Below are 23,681 nucleotides of genomic sequence, written 5' to 3' on the forward strand. Positions count from 1 at the left end.
TAGAATTATTGAAAACATCAACTGTATCCTGAATGTGCAAGTAAAACTTTTCAGCTATTTAGGCACAATATTTAGTGAAGATGGTAGGGGACAACAGAATTAGTAAAGTTGGTATGGTAGGAAGTCAGCTAAATAAATTTATATGGAATAAGAAAGAAATTACTCAAAAACACTAAATTAGCCATATACAAGGCAGTGTTCAAACCAATTTTAACTTATGAATTCGAAAGCTGAGTGAAATAAATCTGGATCAAAGACTAGAGACCTCTGTTATGACAGTCCTGAGTAAGATTAGTGGAGTGAACAGATAGCATCAATACCACATCAAAAATGAGAATATTTGGAAAGAACTTACCATTGTTAACATTCAGGAATGTGTTAGTAGAACTAACCTCAGGTAATATGGTCACTTAAACAGAATGGGAGAGGAAAGATTAGCAAAACAAGTGTTTTGTTCTTTGCAAGATTAACTGGAAAAAGACCCAGATGTAGATAGATTATACAATAAAAATCACTTTAAAACAGAAATATATTATCTGATAATGTTGGCTCTTAACAGATTAATTTGGATCTGTTGGAACTTTTTCATCTAGTACTATCATAATTATCCTGTACATCCCCTTGAGGGTACATGTCAGAAATTTGATGATGATCATCTGTCATCATCAAATTACACAAAGCATCTAAAGTCTAATTGGAGTAACTTGAATCTATAATTTAATCCCTCCCCTTTTTTTTTCCAAAAAAAAATTACTCAATTTAATTTTCAAGAGAATACTCCATTTTGGTGACTAAATTAATGTAATCATAGAGTCGTTAATGGTTGCATGACCCCTGTTCTGGTTTTAAAATTAAATTAAAATTGTTATTAAAATTGACAGTGAGATCTCATTTTTTGAAAAAAAAAATTACATTTTAAGTGATGAGTACTAATTACTTTTATTACCTATCTAGGTAAAATTCTGTTTTAATGGAACAAAATTTTACAAGCACTTAAAACTACAGTCTTCCTATTCTTTGCAAGGCAACAATATGAAATTTGATTGCCAGCTTAGCTGTGCTACTGGTATGAAAGTAAAAAGTTATATTTTACTAATGTTGCTGGTAACATGTACAACTCTCATTGTGTAATTTTTTATTTCACTGCCCAGAAGGTCTTAAAAAAACTGTTATCCTAAGTGCATCCATCCATCTATTTATTATACATCACAGATGCTATATGGTTACTCCATTCCTTGGTGATGTGCCACACCAGTCCTCGCCAGGTGGTCTCATTGTATGCCCTTCTGGAGGCTTTAGTTCTCTGAAGATCAGTCACTCCAGACACATCATCCAACCATCTCACTGACGGTCTATCTCTTTCTCTTTTTCCAGAAACTTCTATTGCTGTTTGAGGAGTCTTCTTTCCATCCTTTCAATGTGTCCAAAGTATTTCTCATTTCTTCTGTCAGCATCTTTTAAGGAGCCTTAAAGTTCTGCCAATCCTTTCTAGCATCTATTCATTTGACAGCCTTTCATCTATCCTTTTCCTATCAGACTTCTTTAGGTTCTAGGTCTCACATCCATCAGTCGCTGTTGGAAAAACAGCTGCATTCAGAATCCTGAACTTTGTTCCTGTGGAGACAGATCCATCCTTTCAGATTTTAGACAGTTCTCTAACTGTTGTTTTAGCAATTTCTAATCTTCTCATGTCTATTGAACAGCAATTCTATATATCCAAAGTGGATGAATTAAATATTCTGCAAGATGCAACAAAAAAAAAGTTCAGTTTTCTTTATTTTCAAAAGGCTGTCTGGTCTGAAAGAATGAAAATAATAGAATGGGACCAATATTTTTTCCAGCCACCTATCAAGAGTATCTCTCATAAAAATGTCAAATTTTTATCAGGATCTCCATGCAACTATTTTGAGCTTCAGTCTGCTGGGTTTTTTATTTTATTTTATTTTATTTTTGTAAAATTTGAGGCACGTTATTTCAGTGCAGAAAGATTTCAGTCATGGTGATTTGGGACATACATATTCCACTATATGTATACATTTAAACATATAAAAAAAAAGCAAACATGATTCAATCTAGGACCTACTTGGAACGCCTAAAGCAGGTGACCATTGTCTTGTGAAAAAAAAAAAAAAACTAAATAAAAATTACTTTGAGAATGCACCTTGAGCATTAAAATGGCAAAAATTTGGAGAATCTGAAAATAAGCTGCGATAAATTTTTAAACTTGTGGATCCGAAAGTGGAGAGTTAGAAATAATAAATTTGATTACCAACTGGAGACCATAGATATGAACGTTCTGAGAAAAATTAGGTAAGCGGACAGATGGCATTAATGGCACAGTCATATTAAAAATGAGGAAGAACTTGACATTTTAGTATTCAGAAATGCATGTGTATGAAAAGTAGTATGAAAAAAATTGCCTCAAAGTTTAAAAAAAAAAAATTAAAAACAGCTGACTTTGACAGGCCACTTAAATAGAATGAGAGAGGAAAGGTTAGCAAAAGAAGTGTTTGTTCCAGGACGTAGAAAAAAATACCAGAGGAAGCTCAAATTCTGGATTGATACAGTAACAAATGCTTTGGTGACTGAAATATGAGATCTGACAGTATTGTATCCTGACATATAGCAGATTAATTTTGATCAAAATTGTCAATAGGATGATGTATACTTTTCATATAGTATTATCATAATATCCTATATGTCCTATCCCTTATCGAGGAAAATCCAGATTCAAAGAAAACCCTTGGTGAGGACAGAATAATTAACAGCATTATGCCTAAGAACATTTCTTGAATTTCCCAAATTCATAACGTCTGTATACAGCCAGTGTCTCAAGAAAGGAAGATTTCCTTTAATATGGAAATACTCTAAAATTATACCAGTTATCAAATCCAGTAAAGAAGCATCTGACAAAGTTAGTAAATACAAACGAATTAGTCTCATAAATTTCACTGGAAAATTACTAGAAAGAACTTCTAATAGACAGAATAATGCATTATATTCAAGAGACCTATTAAGCTGCAATCAGTATGCATTTAGATCCTAGTCAAGCAAAGTAGATGCTATTGTGGAAATCATAAATTTCACACAAGATAGCCCTCAGAAAAAAAATGACATCCTATTGATCTTTCCTCAATGTTCAGTTTTTTATATGGCATGGTGGTGAGCCATAATTACTTAACTGAAGGATCTTGAATGCCGAAAAAACTAGTTCAACCTTACAGAAAATTATTTAAAGACAAAACAGCAACCGTGATGTTGAAAACCGTGACCGTAAAGATAGAATTCAAACAAGGCTGTCCACAAGGTTCCTGCTATGGACCAAGCTTCTGGAACAGCCAGTATCACTCATCGTTGTGACTTCCTTACACTTCAGAAACAAAAGTAATATCTTTTGTCGATGATGTGATGATCATGATTCAAGAATGCAATGGCTTGCAGCCTAAAACAACAGCTAATGAAGAACTTTTTAAAATTGCAGAATGAGCCAAGTGCATTCAATAAAACCAAGTCCAAAGTGTTTCACATTTCATATAAACAGTGAAAACAACCTATTACAGTTTTCCTAAATGGGGAAATTCTATAGGTAGCCACACAGATAAAATACTAAGGTTTAGTAATAGAGAATAAATTTAACTTCAGCAAGCAAATTTTATATGTTGCTGACAACATCTTATTACAAGTAGTAAATGTTCTAGCTATGTTGGCAAGGATAAACTGGGGATTAGGCTTATGGGCACTGAAGACAATATATACAGGATCCATTCTACCATTCATGACATATGCTACATCTGCTTGGAGGGATGCAGTAATATGAAAGAAAAATCGAACAATGTTCAGTGCCTTAGAGCCATACAAATAACTGGAGGATATAGGACTATTTTTTGAGGCAACATACATTATTGCCAGTCTAACACTGATCTGCTTAAAAATGCAAGAATTCTGTCTTATATGTATATATGAAGTTACTTCTAGAAAATACAATGGAAATGTATACAATCCATTAAGCCTCCAACATGATGTCCTCACAGCACTTAGGCCTCTACACACAGAAATGCCAACATTGATCCAAACCTTTACAGACTTTCATTTCATCACAGTAAGTAGCCTCAATATCTAAGAAAACATATATTAAGAAGAAGGAAAGCTCTGAAAGTGAGGAATATAACATACATATCTACAGGAGTAAAACAGAAGGAAACATCAGTTGCTGTTTCATATGATACCACATTCAGTTCATCATACAAGAATGCTGATTGAAACTACATCTACTATATTTAAACAATCAAGTGAAAAATAAACTTTCAACATCTTTCTCTAAATCCAGAGCAATTTATTAAAAAAGGGTGGCACACCATTTGGCAACTCCTATAGGTAGAGATGACCTGCTAAAGCTTCTGCCTGGTATCTCAACTTGGGCCTGGCTCCCACTGAAGAGACCTCAATAAAGGTCGAAACTAGTCTGAGTAGTGGCCCTTCCCTTAATGCATAACATTAGACATATCCGCAAGGAAATGTGTTTTGCATTATAGGAGATACTGAGACAGGAGTGTTGGTATATTGCTCCACCTTTGCAACGAGTTGCTCTGGTGTTGTACCACCTTACCCCAGTCCTGAAGATACTTTCAGGCACAAACTTTGTTTGCTCACACTTGGATAAAGGATTAAACTAAATTTATTAAACAATCAAGCAGAACAACTTGCTACTTGTACTGTGACACATCTTCAGCAATTAGAACTCAACACCTCTCACTGCACTTTATGACGACAGTAAATATAAGAGTGCATTAAAAACCAAAATAACCACCTAGTGCTATGAAAGAAAACAAGAAATTTGGTAAAGAATCTCACTCTAGAGGGATGAGAAATTAGGTTCTGCAGGATGAACGTGCATACTGGAGTAGCAGAAAAGTAGAGAGTGGATGAGTCTAAAGAAGCAGCTATTAACAAACATCTAGAAATAAGTTATAAAAAGTATTCAAAATCAGCTATAAAAACACATGCAGAAGAAATAAGCCTAAATTTATTGGAAGAAGAATGTTAAACACCTAAAAACACTACCAGACACCTAAGATAAATTAAAGATCCTGGTCAGAGACATTGCAAGTTCCCTTGCATATTCTTGCAAAACGGGAGGTGATTTCCCATCTAGTCCCACAGTTGTATTTAAATTGAGATTCTGCAATATCCTATGAATCTCTGATTCATCCACCTCTGTTCTCACATAAGTCTCTGTCACATATGTCACTGCATTAATCTCACTTGGATGATATGCCCTTGCACAATGGTCTCTCTGTAACTCAACTTTGTGATCATCAGTACTCATTAAGGTTATTCTTCCTTCACATAACAAAAGAACTCTTTATGATTTCCTTTGGCCTACTGGGCTATTTTTTTCTCATAATCTGCTTTTCCCTTCCTTCCCATGTGGTTTACCTTTCTTGCCTGACCATGGTACTATTGAACATTGTATTGTGAGTTTTCTGGTCAACTTTCTCCTTATATACCCTCCACATCATTTTCTTTTCTCTGGCTCATGCTTAATGATATTACTAATCCATCTGACACCTACCTGAATAAATATAATTTAATATTGATTCCTGTTCCCATCTTCCCACTTAACTATCCTATACACTACGAACATCCTTCCCTTGCAGGGTTTTACCATGGCACAGCTAGAAATTTCCTCCTAACCTTGTTATAATCACCTGCCTTGCAGTTCCACATATACCCATTCTTGACAGAATATTCCTCATGTTTTATAATCTTATAAGTCAAGACCATGGCAACTTTCCCCAAGTGGAGGCAATATAGCGTCACCTTGATTATGAATAGTTCTTCTGATCCTATGACTAGGTCCAATACTCTCACACTCAGAGTCCTGTCCATCACATGCTGCTTCAGGTAATTAACTCTCAATAGGTATATAAATTCCATTTCTTTCCTGCATTGTTTCATAGTTGGAACAATCCACATAGCAATCACCTGCACTCACATTATTAGATTGGGGATTCCAGATCATTCCTTGAACCCCCCCCCCCTGTCCTATAGCAGCAACCGACCGTATATTTTTACTTCTTGACCTTGATCTCGCACCACACTGCTTCAGATGAACAGCCGCCCTCCTACCCATCTCCTATTCATTTTGGCTGCAATTCATTTGCTATCATCAGCAGTATACTTGCTCCCATCTTATCTTCTTTGCCTTCCATGAAAATACCAAACCTCTCGCATTCTATCTCTGTAACTACATCATCTCTGTTAGCCAAGTCTCTCTAATGCCTGTAACTTTTGATGAAGTTGCACTAACCAATGCAAAAAACTTCTCCCTTTTGTTCCTGATTCTTGTGGCATTAGTATATAGAAACTGCAGCACCCCTTTTGATCTCCAACCATCTTTAATTCCCAAATTGACTTATCCTCTTCAATATTTCTGCTTGAGAGATTACATTCTGCACTTGTTAGTCATTCTCACACTTATCTTCTTCATGGGATGCTTTCATATACACCCATCTACATTCACCCTAATTGCTTAAGTTTTAGTTTTCCTGAATTTGTATTTCAGTATGCTCAGTGAATAAAACTCTCTCTAGACGCTTAACGCTGAAATCATTATGATGCAGTCCATCAGCATTATATAAATTCTTCTTTCTGTCAAACTCTGACCTTAGGTCCACAAATCCTACATCATTCCTTCTGCACAACCTGTGTATTGATTTGTATGCTATCAACATCCTCCTCCTAGTATGGCAGGAGACTTTAATCTTTATCATCATCTAACATTATAATCTCTCACTCTTCTGTTTTGGGTTAGTCCAACAACAACAACAACAACTCCTTCACATCCTTCCTCATAGAATACTTCTCACCTCTCAGATCATTAGTATCCTTCAAAACAATTAGTTCTTTCACCTTACCTTTCTGCATTCAGATAGCATGACTATTATTATTATTCATGAGACTTATTTTTCATGGTATTAACAACACCACAAACACTTTTATCAACAAAGATGTTTTATTAATGCTTATATTTTTCCTGATTTTCAACTCAGCTTCATCAGAGCACAACACACTTGTAAACGCGACAGTGAGTGAGTGAAAGAATATAATTACAAAAGATCTAAAGTCCTATTTTTTGGCACCCTCTAATGAAAAAAAAAAAAAAGCAGTTATCCAGAAGTTTTTCTTAGGATAACCATCTCCCATATTTTTGGCAAATTAATGCAACCATATTTGTTAAGGTTGGGAGAATTCTTCAAAGCCATTGCTGACTCAAAAAATAATCTTTCAGATCTATAACGGCTCCTAAATAGCACATTCGTTTTCCTCCATCTAATCCTGTATGAAGGAGTGTCCAACGTGGTCTGCCAGTCCCGACTTGCCATAGTAATAGCAGCGAATGTATCTTTCATGTTCTTCCAGGCGGATGTTCACTGATCTTCCTGTTTGCCCATAATAGGCCAAGAAATTTACATTCGCTACTATTACTATGGCAAATCGGGACTGGCAAACCACGCTTTGGACACTCCTTCACACAGGATTAGATGGAGGAAAATGAATGTGCTATTTAGGAGTTGAAGAATACTCCCAACCTTAACAAATATGGTTGCATTAATTTGCCAAAAATTTGGGAGACAGTTATCCTAAGAAAAACTCCTGGATAACTGCTTTTTTTTTTTTTTTCGTTAGAGGGCGCCAAAAAATAGGACTTTAGATCTTTTGTCTTTTGCAATTATATTGTTTCACTCACTCACTGTCGCATTTACAAGTGTGTTGTGCTCTGATGATGCTGAGTTGAAAATCAGCGAAATATAAGCGTTGATAAAAGTGTTTGTGGTGTTGTTAATACCGTGAAATATAAGTCATGAATAACCATCAACGCCTAAGCTTATCTGTTAGATATTATTATTATTATTATGGGCTACTCTGTGAAGTTCTTAGACTCATTGAGGGAAGCCCTAAACATCACGCCATGCACTTTCCAACATCCATGCAGTAACTATCATACTTTGCTTTGAACTCATTCACAGTCATGGTACCAACAACAGATTCTGGCAACCTATTCCACTCAATTACCACTCTCCAAGCAAAAAAAACCTAGTCCTGACATCCTACTAACTACACTATTGCTTAGTTTTCAAGAATGGTCCTTAGTTTTCCCACCATCAAACCTGTTCTGAAAAGTTTCCTCTGTATTAATCATGTAAAACTCCTTCAGTACTTTGTATGCCTCAGTCATATCATGCCCTTTTCTGCCTGTCAACCGTTTCTGTAACTGACAAATCTTCAGCATGTCCTCATAGATTCATTCCACAGACCTGCTACCATCTTGGTCACTTGCCTCTAGATCCTCTTTTCCTTATTCTCATCCCCAAGAAACCCAGTTGACCAGATATGTACATAGTAGGCAATCTATTCACTTTGAAGCTTTAAAAAATTGCCCACTTCATATATAAGATAATAATAGATATTTGTATTTTTTTTTTTTTTTTAATATTTAAAAAGTTTTAGTGCATGTTGATCTCTCAAGTTGAACTCATTGGTTCTTTCCTTATATCAGTGATTTATATCATAATCAGAAGTATATATTTAAATTTAGAGATTAATTTCTTGAATTACATAGAATATTTCAATAAAATATTCAGACAATATAAAGTAACAATAGGAATATGGTTACTTAAAGTTAATTAAGATGAAACTAGTCTTGTCGATACTATCTAGTAATATGTCAATTTATTTCCATATATTTTTTTAAGGTGAGGTAGATAACAGGCCTGGAATGCGTGGTGGTCATCAGATGTGCATTGATGTGTATACAGGTAATGTTTTTGCTTTTTATGAAAACTTCAACACAGTTATTGTGATATTAATTCTGTTAAATTATAATAGTATGAACAATTAGTTATTTTATTTTATAATTTTTTTTTTCAATGTATCTATCAAATAACAATTGAATATATTGAATTCTCCAATATATTGGAGAATAAATGAACTCCAATGAATTCTTAATGTACGTTCCTAAGAAGTTTCAAATTTTTTCATGTTGTATCAAGTTTTTGCACCATTTAAAGTACACTTAACAAGCAGTTACATTCTTGTCATTAACGGGAATGTAATTTCTTGTTAAGTGTAGGTAAGGTTACATTAGGTTCTTCAGTTCTTATTCTTTAATAGTTACTTGTTCTTCCATTTCAGTAAGTTCCTCACTGGTATTCTCTTTTTCACAAGTTGAGCAATTCATATTCATCTTCATTAGAGACTTTTAGAGGCAACTAATTTAAGGTTAGATTTACTTTTTCAACCACAATCACCTTTTCCAAAGAAAATTCAAAACCTTTAAAGACTTCAAATAACAATGGAAAGAACTTCTTCCAAACTCCCTTCAGGTCGGAAGCTTTTTTTTGTGTGTGTGTGTAAAAATAAAGAAGAAATACTAGTACTTGTTCTTTGCTAGCTGGAAAAATTGGAGATTCAAAGGATATGGAAAGAAAAGAAACCTAAAAAAACATTTACTTATATTGTTACTTCAATATATCTTAAAGATAATAGCTGTTGCTGTCAAGTTCATTGTTTGCTCATTCCTTAGAAATCTTCATTCCCATCTTTTCCATTCAGAGAGTTCTTTCCGTTTGTCTACATAATGCATATCCAGACAGAACTATCATAACTCAACTACAGTCCATGTCTAGGAGTGGGCTTTATTATTCGTCTAACCATCATAGATCACAAAAACACAGCATCATTCATATGCTCCGTGATAGAGCCTTAAGGTCTATTTCGTAGATGTAGATGTACAGAGAGAACTGTCACAAATAGCTAACACTCTCTGAATGGATACCCTTCTAACATTTTAAACAAATTGCTTTTTAAAGACAACCTCCAACAACGTGGAATGGAGTCCCAGTATGTGTCCACAGCTGTCATTCCATATATTAATTCAGTATCCACAAAATTGGCGAGAATGTTAAAAGCTCATAACATCAGAGTAGTTTTTAAACCAACTACCACAATCAGACAAGTCTTAAGATCACCCAAAGATGAGGTACCTTTCTTCAAATTTCCTGGAGTATATGAAATTCCATGCACGTGTGGCCTTTCTTACATTGGACAGACCTCTAGAAGTTTTGAAAAAAGACAGAAGGAACATGTAGGGGATGTCAATCACTATAGAATCATCACATCTGTTGTTTATTATTTTAACGGTATAATAGAACACAGAAACTAAGTAAATAATTAATTTATTGACTTGATGCTGATATTGCGCTGGTATTATAACCAGCATCTTCAGAGCACAAAAACACTGTTTGTCACAATACGTGAGACTAAAACAACATGGTGCACTTAACCAAAATTGTAGCAGCAACACAAAGACTAGAGTCCTGATTTTGGCACCCTCTATCTGAAAAAAAAAAAGAAAAAAAAAACCGCTATCATATATTACTAGAGTCCTAGAAACGTGCTAGTTTTTTCTTAATATGACTGTCTCCCAGATCTTCAGCAAGTTAATACAGCCATATTTGTTGAGATTTGGAGTGTGTTTTAGGGCTTCTGTCGCCTCTAAGAACAATCTCTCTGATTTATATGGGTTTCTGTGTAGTACTTTTGTGTTTTTCCAGTTGATCCTGTGTGCAGGGGTATCCAGAGCATGGTCTGCTAGGCCCGACTTCCCATAATGATATTTCCGGACGTATCGTTTATGTTCGCTGATGCGGATATTCACAGTTCTTCCTGTTTGACCATAGTAGGCTTGATTGCATGAGCAGGGTACTTGGTAGACTCCTGGATGTGATAAAGGAGGAATGCTGTCCTTGGGTGAGCGGATGAGGGTGGCTAATTTGCTACATGGTCTGAATGTGGTGCGTAGTTTATGTTTATTGAGAATTCTTGAGATCTTTTCGGATGTGCCTTTAACGTAAGGGATGGTGACTGTTTTGTTGTAGTTCTCTGTGGTGGATGGTGGGAGGGGTTTCTTAGGAGTGTTTAGTATTTTGTTTATTTTTTGTGGATTGTAGCCGTTGGCCAAGAAGGTGTGGCGTAAGTGAGTCAGTTCAGCAGTAAGAGCCTTGTCATTTGAACAGATTGCTCTCGCTCTATGGGTTAGCGTTTTTTTTGGATACACTCATCACATGTCTCCCAGATGGTTCCTTATCATTTTCAGTTTTCAGAAAACCCACACATACAGGCAGATACTTACACAAACAATCATACCATCATCCTTCTCAACAATATGGCATATTAAAAACGCTAACCCATAGAGCGAGAGCAATCTGTTCAAATGACAAGGCTCTTACTGCTGAACTGACTCACTTACGCCACACCTTCTTGGCCAACGGCTACAATCCACAAAAAAAAAACAAAATACTAAACACGTCCATCGAACGAGGAATTTACGACCTTCCTCCAACAATAGCTAACAACATACATCTAGATGTGGCCAACATCCTAATCAAGTCCAAGCCTCCAAAAAATAATATCCCACATAAGGAATTCATTGCTATAAAAGAGCTACACAACAACAGCCAGATTACCATAACAAAAGCAGACAAAGGAAATACAACCGTGGTGATGGACACAACTGAATATGAAAACAAAATGCACACACTATTACAAGATCAGTCAACATACAAAATTATAGATCGCAATCCTACCAACACACAAAAGAATAAGGCACGAAAATTATTAAAAAAAGTCACTTCCTGGCCCAAAGACACAGTTAACAAACTCAAACCCTTCCATGTTAAAACACCAAGGATCTATGGATCACCAAAAATTCACAAACCAGGCACACCCCTACGCCCAATTGTGGACAGTATAAATAGTCCCACATACAAACTGGCTAGACATTTAGCGAAGCTACTAGCCACTCTCACTAACAATTCTCCCTCCTTTATCAAAAATTCAGCACACCTAAAAAAAGCATCTTACAACACCTCACCCTAAAAAGCTCAGACTTAATAGTAAGCTTTGACATCACTTCACTATTCACAAATGTACCACTAATAGAAACCCTCAATCTACTGAAGTCACACTTCCTCCCTGATATATTTGAACTATTCAAATTCACAATACATGCAGGATATTTCACATGGAAAGGGAAAATATACAAACAAATTGATGGGACAGCCATGGGCTCCCCCCTTTCCCCCCCAGCCAACTTTTACATAGAACACCTGGAAAAACAAGCAATCAATACAGCCACTCTCAAACCAACACTTTGGCTACGCTATGTTGATGATGTGCTTGCTATTTGGCCACATGGCCCTGAGACATTGAAAACATTCTTAGCACATTTAAATAGCCAACATCCAAAAATCCACTTTACTATGGAACTGGAAGCCAACAACTGTCTGCCCTTCCTGGATACACTCATCACACGTCTCCCAGATGGTTCCTTATCATTTTCAGTTTTCAGAAAACCCACACATACAGGCAGATACTTACACAAACAATCACACCATCATCCTTCTCAACAATATGGCATATTAAAAACGCTAACCCATAGAGCAAGAGCAATCTGTTCAAATGACAAGGTTCTTACTGCTGAACTGACTCACTTACGCCACACCTTCTTGGTCAACGGCTACAATCCACAAAAAATAAACAAAATACTAAACACTCCTAAGAAACCTCTCCCACCATCCACCACAGAGAACTACAACAAAACAGTCACCATCCCTTACGTTAAAGGCTCATCCGAAAAGATCTCAAGAATTCTCAATAAACATAAACTACGCACCACATTCAGACCATGTAGCAAATTAGCCACCCTCATCCGCTCACCCAAGAACAGCATTCCTCCTTTATCACATCCAGGAGTCTACCAAGTACCCTGCTCATGCAATCAAGCCTACTACGGTCAAACAGGAAGAACTGTGAATATCCGCATCAGCGAACATAAACGATACGTCCGGAAATATCATTATGGGAAGTCGGGCCTAGCAGACCATGCTCTGGATACCCCTGCACACAGGATCAACTGGAAAAACACAAAAGTACTACACAGAAACCCATATAAATCAGAGAGATTGTTCTTAGAGGCGACAGAAGCACTAAAACACACTTCAAATCTCAACAAATATGGCTGTATTAACTTGCCGAAGATCTGGGAGACAGTCATATTAAGAAAAAACTAGCACGTTTCTAGGACTCTAGTAATATGATAGCGGTTTTTTTTTTTTTTTTTTTTTTCAGATAGAGGGCGCCAAAATCAGGACTCTAGTCTTTGTGTTGCTGCTACAATTTTGGTTAAGTACACCATGTAGTTTTAGTCTCGCGTATTGTGACAAACAGTGTTTTTGTGCTCTGAAGATGCTGGTTATAATACCAGCGAAATATCAGCATCAAGTCAATAAATTAATTATTTACTTAGTTTCTGTGTTCTATTATACCGTTAAAATAATAAACAACATGTTCGACGAACACATAAGTCTGTCATCACATCTGGTTTAGCTCATCATTTCTCAACATCAAATCACGTTATAGATTGGAAAAACAGTTCTATGCCTTACATCGAGAATGACTACAGACACAGAACTTTCAAAGAATCAGCAGTGGTGCTACGCACAGGCAATACTTTAAATAGAAATCAAGGTGCTATTCTTAAAGACATATGGAAATATCTCATCAGTTCTCTCAGCTCAACAGAACTACAATATGTGAAAAGCTACACAACACGTGGTCATGTACTGGATTCTGACTGAAGCATTCGAACGCATGCACACCATCAAACACGAATTATCAACTGTAACGGCCTAACAGTTACTAAAGTGTATGTTTTCATGTAACTTGATGCATTTGTTTTCACACCAGTACAGCCTTGAAAATGCTAAACAGTGGCTAGTGAAACTTGTTAACTCTTTGTATTTGTAATCATTAAATCTTATGGTCTTTTAACAATAAAAGTTCATAGTTTTAATACATTAGACCAAATATGAACAATTTAACTTCACAGATGAAACATAAAGTTCGGTGCTTAGAAAAAGACATATGCAAAAAAGCTAAGTTACTAAATCACCTTACATTTCTGAAGAGATGTAGAGATTTTGCTGTCATCCCAAAGTTCTTAGTAGTAAAAGGACATATCCAATCTGCAACAGCCAAAAGAATATACTACAAGACTTCGTTAGCATTAATCAGAGAAAGGATACAATTCTTCTTATTATTATTACATAACATTTCCAAGGAGTCGAAGTGTATGTGGGATGAAAAACCTGAGTTTGCAGGAGAAAACTATATAAGCAGTATCGTATAAACAAGTGCACTATCTTATATAATTATGATTTTTTTTTTTTTTTTTTGCAAATTACATGTGTTTTCATTGCTGGTTTGTGTGTATGTAGTATAAAAATCCTGAGTTTCCATTAGAAAATTATATAAGCAGTATAGTATAAGCAAATGCATTCTCATATAAAATTCTGGTGATGTTTTTCTGCCAAACAGAAATATCCTACAGAAAGGAAAATATATTAATATATTGCATAATTATAAGTTATATACACTGCTTGAAAAGAAATCAACATACACCATAGTGTGAGGAACACACAGCCATGATGCCAAACTTAAAAAGATGTAGGACCTCCTTTCATTATGATGACTGCAGCAATCTTATTTGGAATACTTTCTGTAAGCATATTATAGCTATTAATGGGAATTTTGGACCATTCTTCCTGTAGGCATGTAATGAGCTCCTGTACTGTTGTGGGACAGACGTCCCTTGACCTCACCAGATGTTCCATCCTACAGATGTTCAGTAAGGCTGAGATCAGGACTTTGTGGAAGCCATTCAAGTTATGTTGACGTTCACGTTCACAAACCACGCTGCTTCAACAGCAGCCTTATGACATGATGCATTTTGAAAGTTTATTTTTCACTTGGTTAGAGTATAATAAATTTAGTTTAATCCTTTATCCAAGTGTGAGCAAACAAAGTTTGCACCTGAAAGTATCTTCAGGACTGGGGTAAGGTGGTACAACACCAGGACTCCCACTGAAGAGACCTTAATAAAGGTCGAAACTAGTCTGGGTTGTGGCTCTTCCCTTAATGCATAACATTAGACATATCTGCAAGGAGATGTGTTTTGCATTATGGGAGATACTGAGATAGGAGTGTTGGTAGCTTGCTCCACCTTTGCAAGGAGTGTCCTGGTGTTGTACTACCTTACCCCAGTCCTGAAAATACTTTCAGGCGCAAACTTTGTTTGCTCACACTTGGATAAAGGATTAAACTAAATTTATTATGACGTGATGCATTGTCTGTCCAAAAGAGATGGTGGTCAGTTCCGTAGAAACACCACAAACAGAGATTTAAGGCCAAACCAGGAAAAAACAAAAGGATGTAGCATTGCCCCATAGCACAATTTTCCAAGCTTCCTCATCTCACTGTACATGTTCTTTGCACCACTGAAGATGATGTTGTATGCTATTTGGGCAATGTGGGGTTTACATATTGCAGTCCTACCATGGAAAGCTATATTGTGAGCCTTCATTCTGAATGTTTATGTGCAGATTTTTGTTCCAGTTGATGCCTGGAGCTCCACATTCAATGTGTCAGCTGACAAATGGCAATTTTTACATATTATCCTTCATAGCACTCTACAGTCATGTTCAATGAGTGTGGTGAGTCATCCACTGTGGGTAGCACTTGCAGTTGACTCCCTGAGCTTCCATCTCAGTATAGTATCACTGATTGTTGACCTGGGATGGCTTAATTTGTCAAACAGGTAGGCCTGTAACAATGCCTCTTTTAGACTCCATCAGTTCCCTTCTTGCAGCCATTTCCCCTGGAAACATTGCAGTGACTTGGGAGAATCATATTCCTACAATTTATACTGACTGCAAACATGACTCGTTATATGGCATGATGCAAATTGCCCATATGGTGTCCGTTGACTTCTTCCCAAGCAGTATATGTTCAAACCCCATCCAGACACAAACGCACACAGATTACAAAACCTGTAAAAATGAGTATCACATGTTTGTTCAAGGCAGTTGAGAAGAAAACAGGAATCTGTTGATCATGTGTTTCATGAACAGCTGCAGATTTTAATTTTTGGGATAAACAGAAGTGAGGAAGGCTGTTTCAGAGAAAATATAAGGAAAGAGGTTCACTTTTTTAAAGCTTGAAGCTTGCAATAAATAGACATTGAAAATTAAATACACATACCTACCACTGAATTGGAAACTTTCTTTTAATACTTTCTTTTCTTTTAATAAAGATCAGTAGCATCCTTTTCAGTTTCCTGTGCAATATGGGTTGAGAACCTTAGGAAGTTCTCTTTGTCCATACAAGCCTTCTCAGATGACAGTGATCTCATGCCTGACAGATTGTCTTAAGAATGCAGTTATGCCTCTTAGACCAGCAATGTGGCTTACTTTTCCAATGATAAAACACCTGGAATATCTCATCTTTTGAGAAACCAGCTCTGCTGTTTTCAAAGTTGTGACTTGACTCCAGTGAGATAGGCACCCACAATAAGCCCTTTATTGAACGTATGAAAGATCTTTTGTTTTTCCCATTGCAATGAACACTGTTGGTGATTACTGACCAGCAGCATTCTTAAATATAAATTAATGATGCCAAGAAATTATATTCTTGGTTTAATCCTTTATTCAAGTGTAAACAAACAAAGTTTGCACCTGTATATACAAGTAGCCCAGTTGTGAAGATACTTCAAATGCAGACTTTTGTCTACTTACACTTGGATAAAGGATTAAACCAAGAATATAATTTCTGTTAATTTTTAATATATAGGCTAACGAAGCGAAAAAAATTGCAATATCTATCTCTGATGCAGAATATTCTAATATAAAAAAAAAAGAAAAAAAATCAGCTAACGCCTATTTGTTCATGTATAGGGAGTAGACAGGGCCGTTTACCCTATCTAACTTTTTTGGAGACTGAGTAGGCTGTTCAATCTCCACTGGTAGCCAATCAGAGAGATAGCTGGCCCAAGGCTATCACTGATTCATTGGTACGCAGTGAAGAAGACGGCAAGCTAGTGCCGCCATCTCGTGGTTCCTAACATAATATTTTTAATGTCTGAAAATAGTGTGGGTTTGACGGTCGATTTTCTTGAGCTTACAGGACGAAAAACCCACTAGCCCGTGCCAGAGATTGACTGACTCGGGAACCGGTCGAAAAAAGGCTTAGAAAAATTTCCTCTAGTCAGTGACTAGATTTGAACCACCAAATCCTTTCTTCGTGCAGTCAAGCGCCGTACAGTGCAAACGCCACTTCTACTGAGCTACACAGGCTCTGAGTATTGTAATAATATTTTAATATTATTAATATATACAATTTTAATGGTAATTTTAATAAATATGGTGATATGTCTTTTCACTACTTGTATATGGTGAATATATAACTTCTGCATTACTTCAACCTTGGTATCTCTTCTCGTCTGGCTCCCAATCATGACATTTGATAATTGGTTGTCTTTGAGTTTGCTTGCTTTCTAGGGAGTGGAGATGCTCTACTTGGTGGCAGGAAGTTCATTGAGTGGACTACCATTGAGTTTCCTGCCCTGGAGTCATTCAGTTCAGGTGTGATGAGTTTGGTAATGATCCTTTAAGGTCAGTGAATGAGATTTAGAGTAATCTTGTAGATCACTCAGTGTTTTTGGAGAGGTATTCTTACACTTTAACATAGCTCAATAAAGGTCCAAAACTGATCTAGGTAGTGGGCCTTCTCATAACACTTAGCATTATACATCTCTGAAAAGTGGGAGGGGGGGCAGGGGTGCATAAGTGATGTTTACATTCATCTGTGTAATGGTTTCTAATTCAGTGATTGCTTTGTGTAGAATTTGAAGCATGATAGTAAATAGAGGTTGACTAACAGCTGTTTGTGCCCATACAGTTTTGGATTAAAGTAGGAAATGATGGTGTTCAGTTCAGCTGAATAGCTGAATATTTTCAATGGAGCTAACTTTAGAAGAGAGACATGGTGAAGCAGAAACAGAACATTCCAATGCAGTTGGGTGAATTTGGGATTTGTACCAAGTTAGTAGATGTACAGGCAAGAAGCAGTGTCCTGAACATAAAAGTACAAAACCTTTGGAGGGTGAAGAAGCTATGGCTGAGATGTTTTTGTACCAGGAAAGGATAGAGATAAAAGTTAGCCAAAGAAGAAAAACCTGATCATGTTTTAGATCCTGGGTATATCAGAAGGGGAAGGAGAAGTGAGCTGAGATAAGACAAACCTGTTTCAGTTACTTGAAGTGCACAGCGCCCTTCTTGCCCCACTGAAGAATATCAAGTTATATTCACACTTAGATACTCTTTATGGAAATCTTGAAATGGCTAATGATTATTCACTACAGGGTTTGTCAAATGAATAAATGAAGTGTACTATCATCAGCAAAACTGTGGATGTGATTTAGGGTCAGTGAGAAAAGATCATTTATGTGCAGTAGGAAGACAGTGGTTAAAAGTCTGGATTCTAGGCTTTTGAGAAGATGAAGCTATCAACCATTACATACTGTGAATAACCAGAGATGAATTTTCCAACCCAATTGTAAAAGGTGTAAATCTATACTATATACCGTTCATTGTGAACTCTGATAAAGACAACTAATAATTCTGTTTTATCTCCATGAAAGTGGTAGCCGTACCTTTTATTTCACAAAAATGCAGTATTCAAAGCAGCAGCATTTAAAATTAAAGCAATAACATAATACTGATTTATTGTATCTTCTCTCCACATGAATTTGTATATATCTTTATGTTGGAACATCATGGTATTTGTAATGATTAGTCTTGTGTTATGAACAGTAATATAGCAGATACTTAGCATTATTATTAACTTTACTCTTTCCTCAAAATTTTTCCAAAAACAGCAAAGTAAGAAATGACATCATTTCTTACTCTGCTGTTGAATCTCAAACAAGGACCAATTTTTCTTTGTCATCTCTCTCTCTCTCTCTCTTCTTTAATGATTGAGAAAAATTTCTCTACTTCTTCCTTAGTACCACCTTCTCTGGAACCATAGGCACAAATAACTATCATTGTTCACTTTCTCATTTTGATGTTTACCCACCTCATTCTATTTGAAATTGTAATTTTAAGCAGCATACAGAGAAAAGAGTATGGCAGACAACTGTACCCCTGACACTATATATCGTTGCCTGAAATAATTTTTTAGTTTTTCTACTTGTGGAATTAAAACCCAAAGCTTTTGGGATCAAAAACCCTACTTGCCCATGCTGGAGATCAGCTAGCTTAATAACCAGTCAAAGAAAGGCTTAGAAAAGGTTCTTTTGGATCATTTGTTAGAATCAAATTTAGAATGCTCTTTCTTTGGGTGGCCTAACATAATGGATGCCAATGACACTTCCATAGGACTACACAGACTTATATAGTATCTTGTAATTGTTATTTAGAAGAATCGCCTATTTTTGACTTACTTGTTTTTTCAGTGTCAGTTATGACAGTGTGGTACTTCTCATATTCATCTGTCAGTCCCTGCTCTTTTCCAATTGACACTTCTTACATTAATGGTGTCTATCTTGTATTCTTCTGATTTTGAATTGGTATTTGTTCCATTAGCTGACTTTTCATTGTTTTCTCTCTCTGTTTCTATGATGAAAACAGAAGGGGTTGGGGGCGGGGTCCTATTGAATAGTCAATGACCCAGCTTGTATGTACCATAATTGTTTTTTGGTTTATTGGTTTAAGCCAGTAACAGTGTATTGGTGAGATAAATTGGCAACTGGGATAGAGCTCAGAACACATGCCACCTGGGGTGTGAGCACCACTTATCCCACCCATACTACAGTGCTGGCCAGTATATAATACAGTCAATTTAATTCCAAATTTCAACTAAATTCCAAATTGTCAGTGCATTCTCATTTGTTCAGTATCTAGAGTCATATTAGGTCAGAAGCCCTGATCACTTCATTTTTTAAAAGGTCATTCATTTTGCAAAAAATACATTATCCTTCCAAATAAAATTGACTTTCCTTGCCATTGAATATAAAAGAGGAATAATTAAATACCCCCCCCCCCACTCCCAACAACAACAACAACAAAAAAAAAAAAAAGACATTTTATAAATATATAAATAACAACTACCATTTTTAGAGGCTGGAAACCATTAAAGTACAATCATTTAAAAGCGAACATTTATACATTTATATTGATGATGTAAAGGGGGAACCCTCCCCTCTGAAAAATACACACATACACATACACACATATATACATGTGTGTGTGTGTGTGTGTGTGTGGTTTGTCGAGTGGATAGCATTTCTCTGTCATGGCTGTTTGTGGCAGAGATTTTTGTTGCTTGTGAGACAATTTCCCTTACTTAGTAATGGCATGAATTTTTGTAAAAAAACGTTACACATATTTGGTCTCTAGAGCAGGGGAGCTGGGTACCATCCTGCATGAGTGGGATTCATATTAAAAAAAAAATAAATCAAATTCCTGAAATATATCCTCGGGGGAGGGGGGGGATACAGAATCTTCTGATAGTACCACATGAACAGTTACCCCATTTCTACCTTCCTATCAACAGATTTTTCTCCACAATAGCCTGTTATCTGTCAACATTTCAATATTATCAGATCTTTCTGTATCAGATATCAGATATTTCTGTCTTCTAAGGCACTTTTTTAGTGTATCAGTTGTTATATCGATGTTTTATTACGATTTATACTTAATTAGCTGTTTACTTAAATCTGTCCTTTCTTACCTAAAACCTTATACAATCAAAATCCTACCGGCTGCTCTGTTGTTAAATATTTATCTTTTGTGATTTATTCTCTTTATTCATTTACTTTACTCTTATTCTTATATCTAGGATTGTTTCCTCTTCGGATACTGGCAAATTTATATTTTGCTATGCCAGCCAGTATCCTATAGCAGAAAAGATCCTTGGTCAGGGAGACAATACTAGAGTCTGAAGATTACTTACACGATATCTTACTTAAACTGCCGTATAGATTTAGATTATTGCAGTCATGACCTAAATCTTTTATTATATTCACTCTCTAAATCCTTTCTGCCAAAATAGGTTCTATTTTTATAAGTGGTAAGTTGGAATCGTAATCAGGCATGACTCAGGTTCAGGTAAATATGACATGTTTATTGGAATATCTAAAACACAATACAAAATTCATACACTCAATTATGCTCAATACTAAATAAAACTCGAATTAAGAGGTTAACACTTTCTAAATTAATTAAATCTTATAAAGCATGCTAAACACAGTAACTGCATATTGGGATAGATAGCAAATGATATGAAGTTAAGCTAAATACCTTTCAGTAGTATTACTCGCAAGAGAAAACTAACAAACATTCTAATGTTACTGAGATACTAAATTCTACTATTCTTATCTCATCAAGTTAATCCTATCACATACAAAATTATAAAAGATCTCTTCCAAACAATTCTTCTTACTCTCAAAGGAGGTTAACTTTCTAAATAGAGACTGTCCACAGAGTCTTTAGAATACAATTCTTAATTTCACATTCGTGAACAATCTTCTCTCTTCTAATAAACTTTCACACAAAATTAGAGTAATTGCACCTTGCCGAGCTTTTTCCACGTCGTTCTGCACCACGTGTATGTCTGGATACGTCTCATCTATTGGCTGTCCATACGCCAACGTAGGGGTTACGCTATCTTCATTCCTTCTGCCGAAAATGGACTCTAATCTTTGCGTTTCAGGAACAACTCGATGGGACTTTTCAGCGACGGCTTGATTCTGCTAGGACTGGAATTTTTACCTTCAGCTTTGCATAGAATCCTACTTCATTTTAAGAACGCTCGCAGTCCGACATCTTATCACAGACTTCACCCCCCTCACGTGAAACTGCCCGCTAACTTCCGAACCACCAAAACAGGAAAACGTTATGACCAGAGAGAGAGTGTTCAGATATGGGCTCAACCCCTTATATTCTTCTATAGCGCGTCCTCTTTTCTCAGTCCCTTTTTTGCACATGGCCCTTATCTTTTCACCCCTTTGGGTTCATCCTTCGCTGTTATACTTGGATTCACAGAATACATGGCAACGTAATTTTCCAAGTAAGCTATAGCCGCTAGCGTTACGCTGAACACGTGTAGCTTTATGCCTTCCAGGAATTATTATTTAGCAACTTTTTAGATGACTCACAGTAAATTTTACATAGCTAAAGTGAGGCTTAAATTTAAATCAGATTATCTCTCTTTTTAGACATACTTAAAAATGAAATCTTAATATAATCACATCAGTTTAAATATGAGGCACTTGAAATAAAGAATACAAATTTTACATAAAGTGAAGAAGTTTCACTTACAGCTGATGTGCAGGTATTTCTCTTTGTCAGGAAGTTTTATATATTAGATTCCTAATGAATGATTTCTTTACAAGATTCCTTCATTTAGGATCTAACACAATCCACATACAGTTTGATTTTGATATCAGGTTTAGCACTGCTTTCCTTCATAACATAATCCATATAGATGATTAATACCAGTGGCGATAATATACACCTTTGTCGCAAACCTGACTTAGCATCAAACCATCTTCCTATACATCCTTCAATTCTAACTGCTGATTTACAACTCAAATAGAGACTATGTATTGCTTGGTCCCATTTACACTATTTAACTGGAGCATTTTGAACTGCTTAACTATCAACAAAACTTAAATACAGATCCTTGTTATATTTCCATGATTTCTCAACTATTTGTCTTAGAGTGAAAATCTGATCCTGACAACCTCTGTTTGGCCTGAACCCTGCTTCTTCTTCTCCAAGCTTCTCCTCCACAATTTTTGTTAGCCTTTTCTCAAGAATACTTGCATGAATCTTAACAGGAACACTAAGTAGAGAACATTCAGCTGCATTCCCTTTTTTATAAATGGGTACTATGAGTGCTCTACTCCAATCATCTGGAATTCTCCAATATACTCCAATCATCTGGACGTGTGGAGTGAGTTTGATGGGCGAAAGGACTTATACAAGATGGATGGTTTGCATCTGAACGGATTTGGTGTGCAGATACTGGAAAAAGTGTTGCTGAATAAAGTGAAAGTGGATGTTCAGAATCAGGGAAATTAGCGCTATTAGGGAGGCAGGGTGGGTGGGGGAATGGATATGCAGACATCAGTGAGGCAGTTGAGTGTAAGAATGTGTATAATATGCCCGAGCTAGTATGAAAAACAACAAACCAGAATGGGATAGTTAGTATAAGGCATGAAGATAGGGGTGGGACTAATGGGCTTCTGCACTTCATGTATACTAATGCCAGGAGTATTAGGAACAAGGAGGAGGAGTTTTTGGCCTTGATTGGCACTTCCAGGCCACAGGTTGTTGGTATTAGTGAAACATGGCTGACAGAAGATGATATAGCTAGTGGGATAGAATGTGAAGGGTATATTGTGTTCAGGAGGGACAGAGAGAAAAAAATGGGGGGGGGGGGAGTGTTATTGATGATAGCTGATGAACTGCAGCCAAGGAGTATAGAAGTTGAATTGCAGGATAGTGAAAATAGCACATTTGAGGCTATTTGGTGTGAGATTGAGACTAGCAGAACAAAATATACAGTTAGATGCTGCTATAGACCAGGTGATGGAATAGATGGTGGAGATAGTATGCATAAGCAAATAGACACTATGAGTGGGAGGAGGGTAATTATTATGGGGGATTTCAACTATGGTAACATTGATTGGAAGGAGGAGAGGACACGTGGGAGGA

The 23,681-nt window shown here is 36.3% G+C and overlaps 1 protein-coding gene across 1 annotated transcript in view; it reads left to right on the forward strand.

The window, feature by feature from the left end:
• The window catches only part of muskelin (muskelin 1), a 411,065-nt gene that overhangs the window by 141,317 nt on the left and 246,067 nt on the right, over positions 1-23,681 (forward strand). The window contains exon 9 of the mRNA XM_090406668.1: positions 8,757-8,819. Within this exon, the coding sequence (XP_090262794.1) occupies positions 8,757-8,819 (63 nt within the window). The remainder of the gene's footprint in view (positions 1-8,756; positions 8,820-23,681) is intronic.

The sequence above is a fragment of the Typopeltis vanoorti genome, chromosome 16 (assembly GCF_054136105.1).
Source record: "Typopeltis vanoorti isolate ZY-2024b chromosome 16, IOZ_Tvanoo_1.0, whole genome shotgun sequence".
NCBI lineage: Eukaryota > Metazoa > Arthropoda > Arachnida > Uropygi > Thelyphonidae > Typopeltis > Typopeltis vanoorti.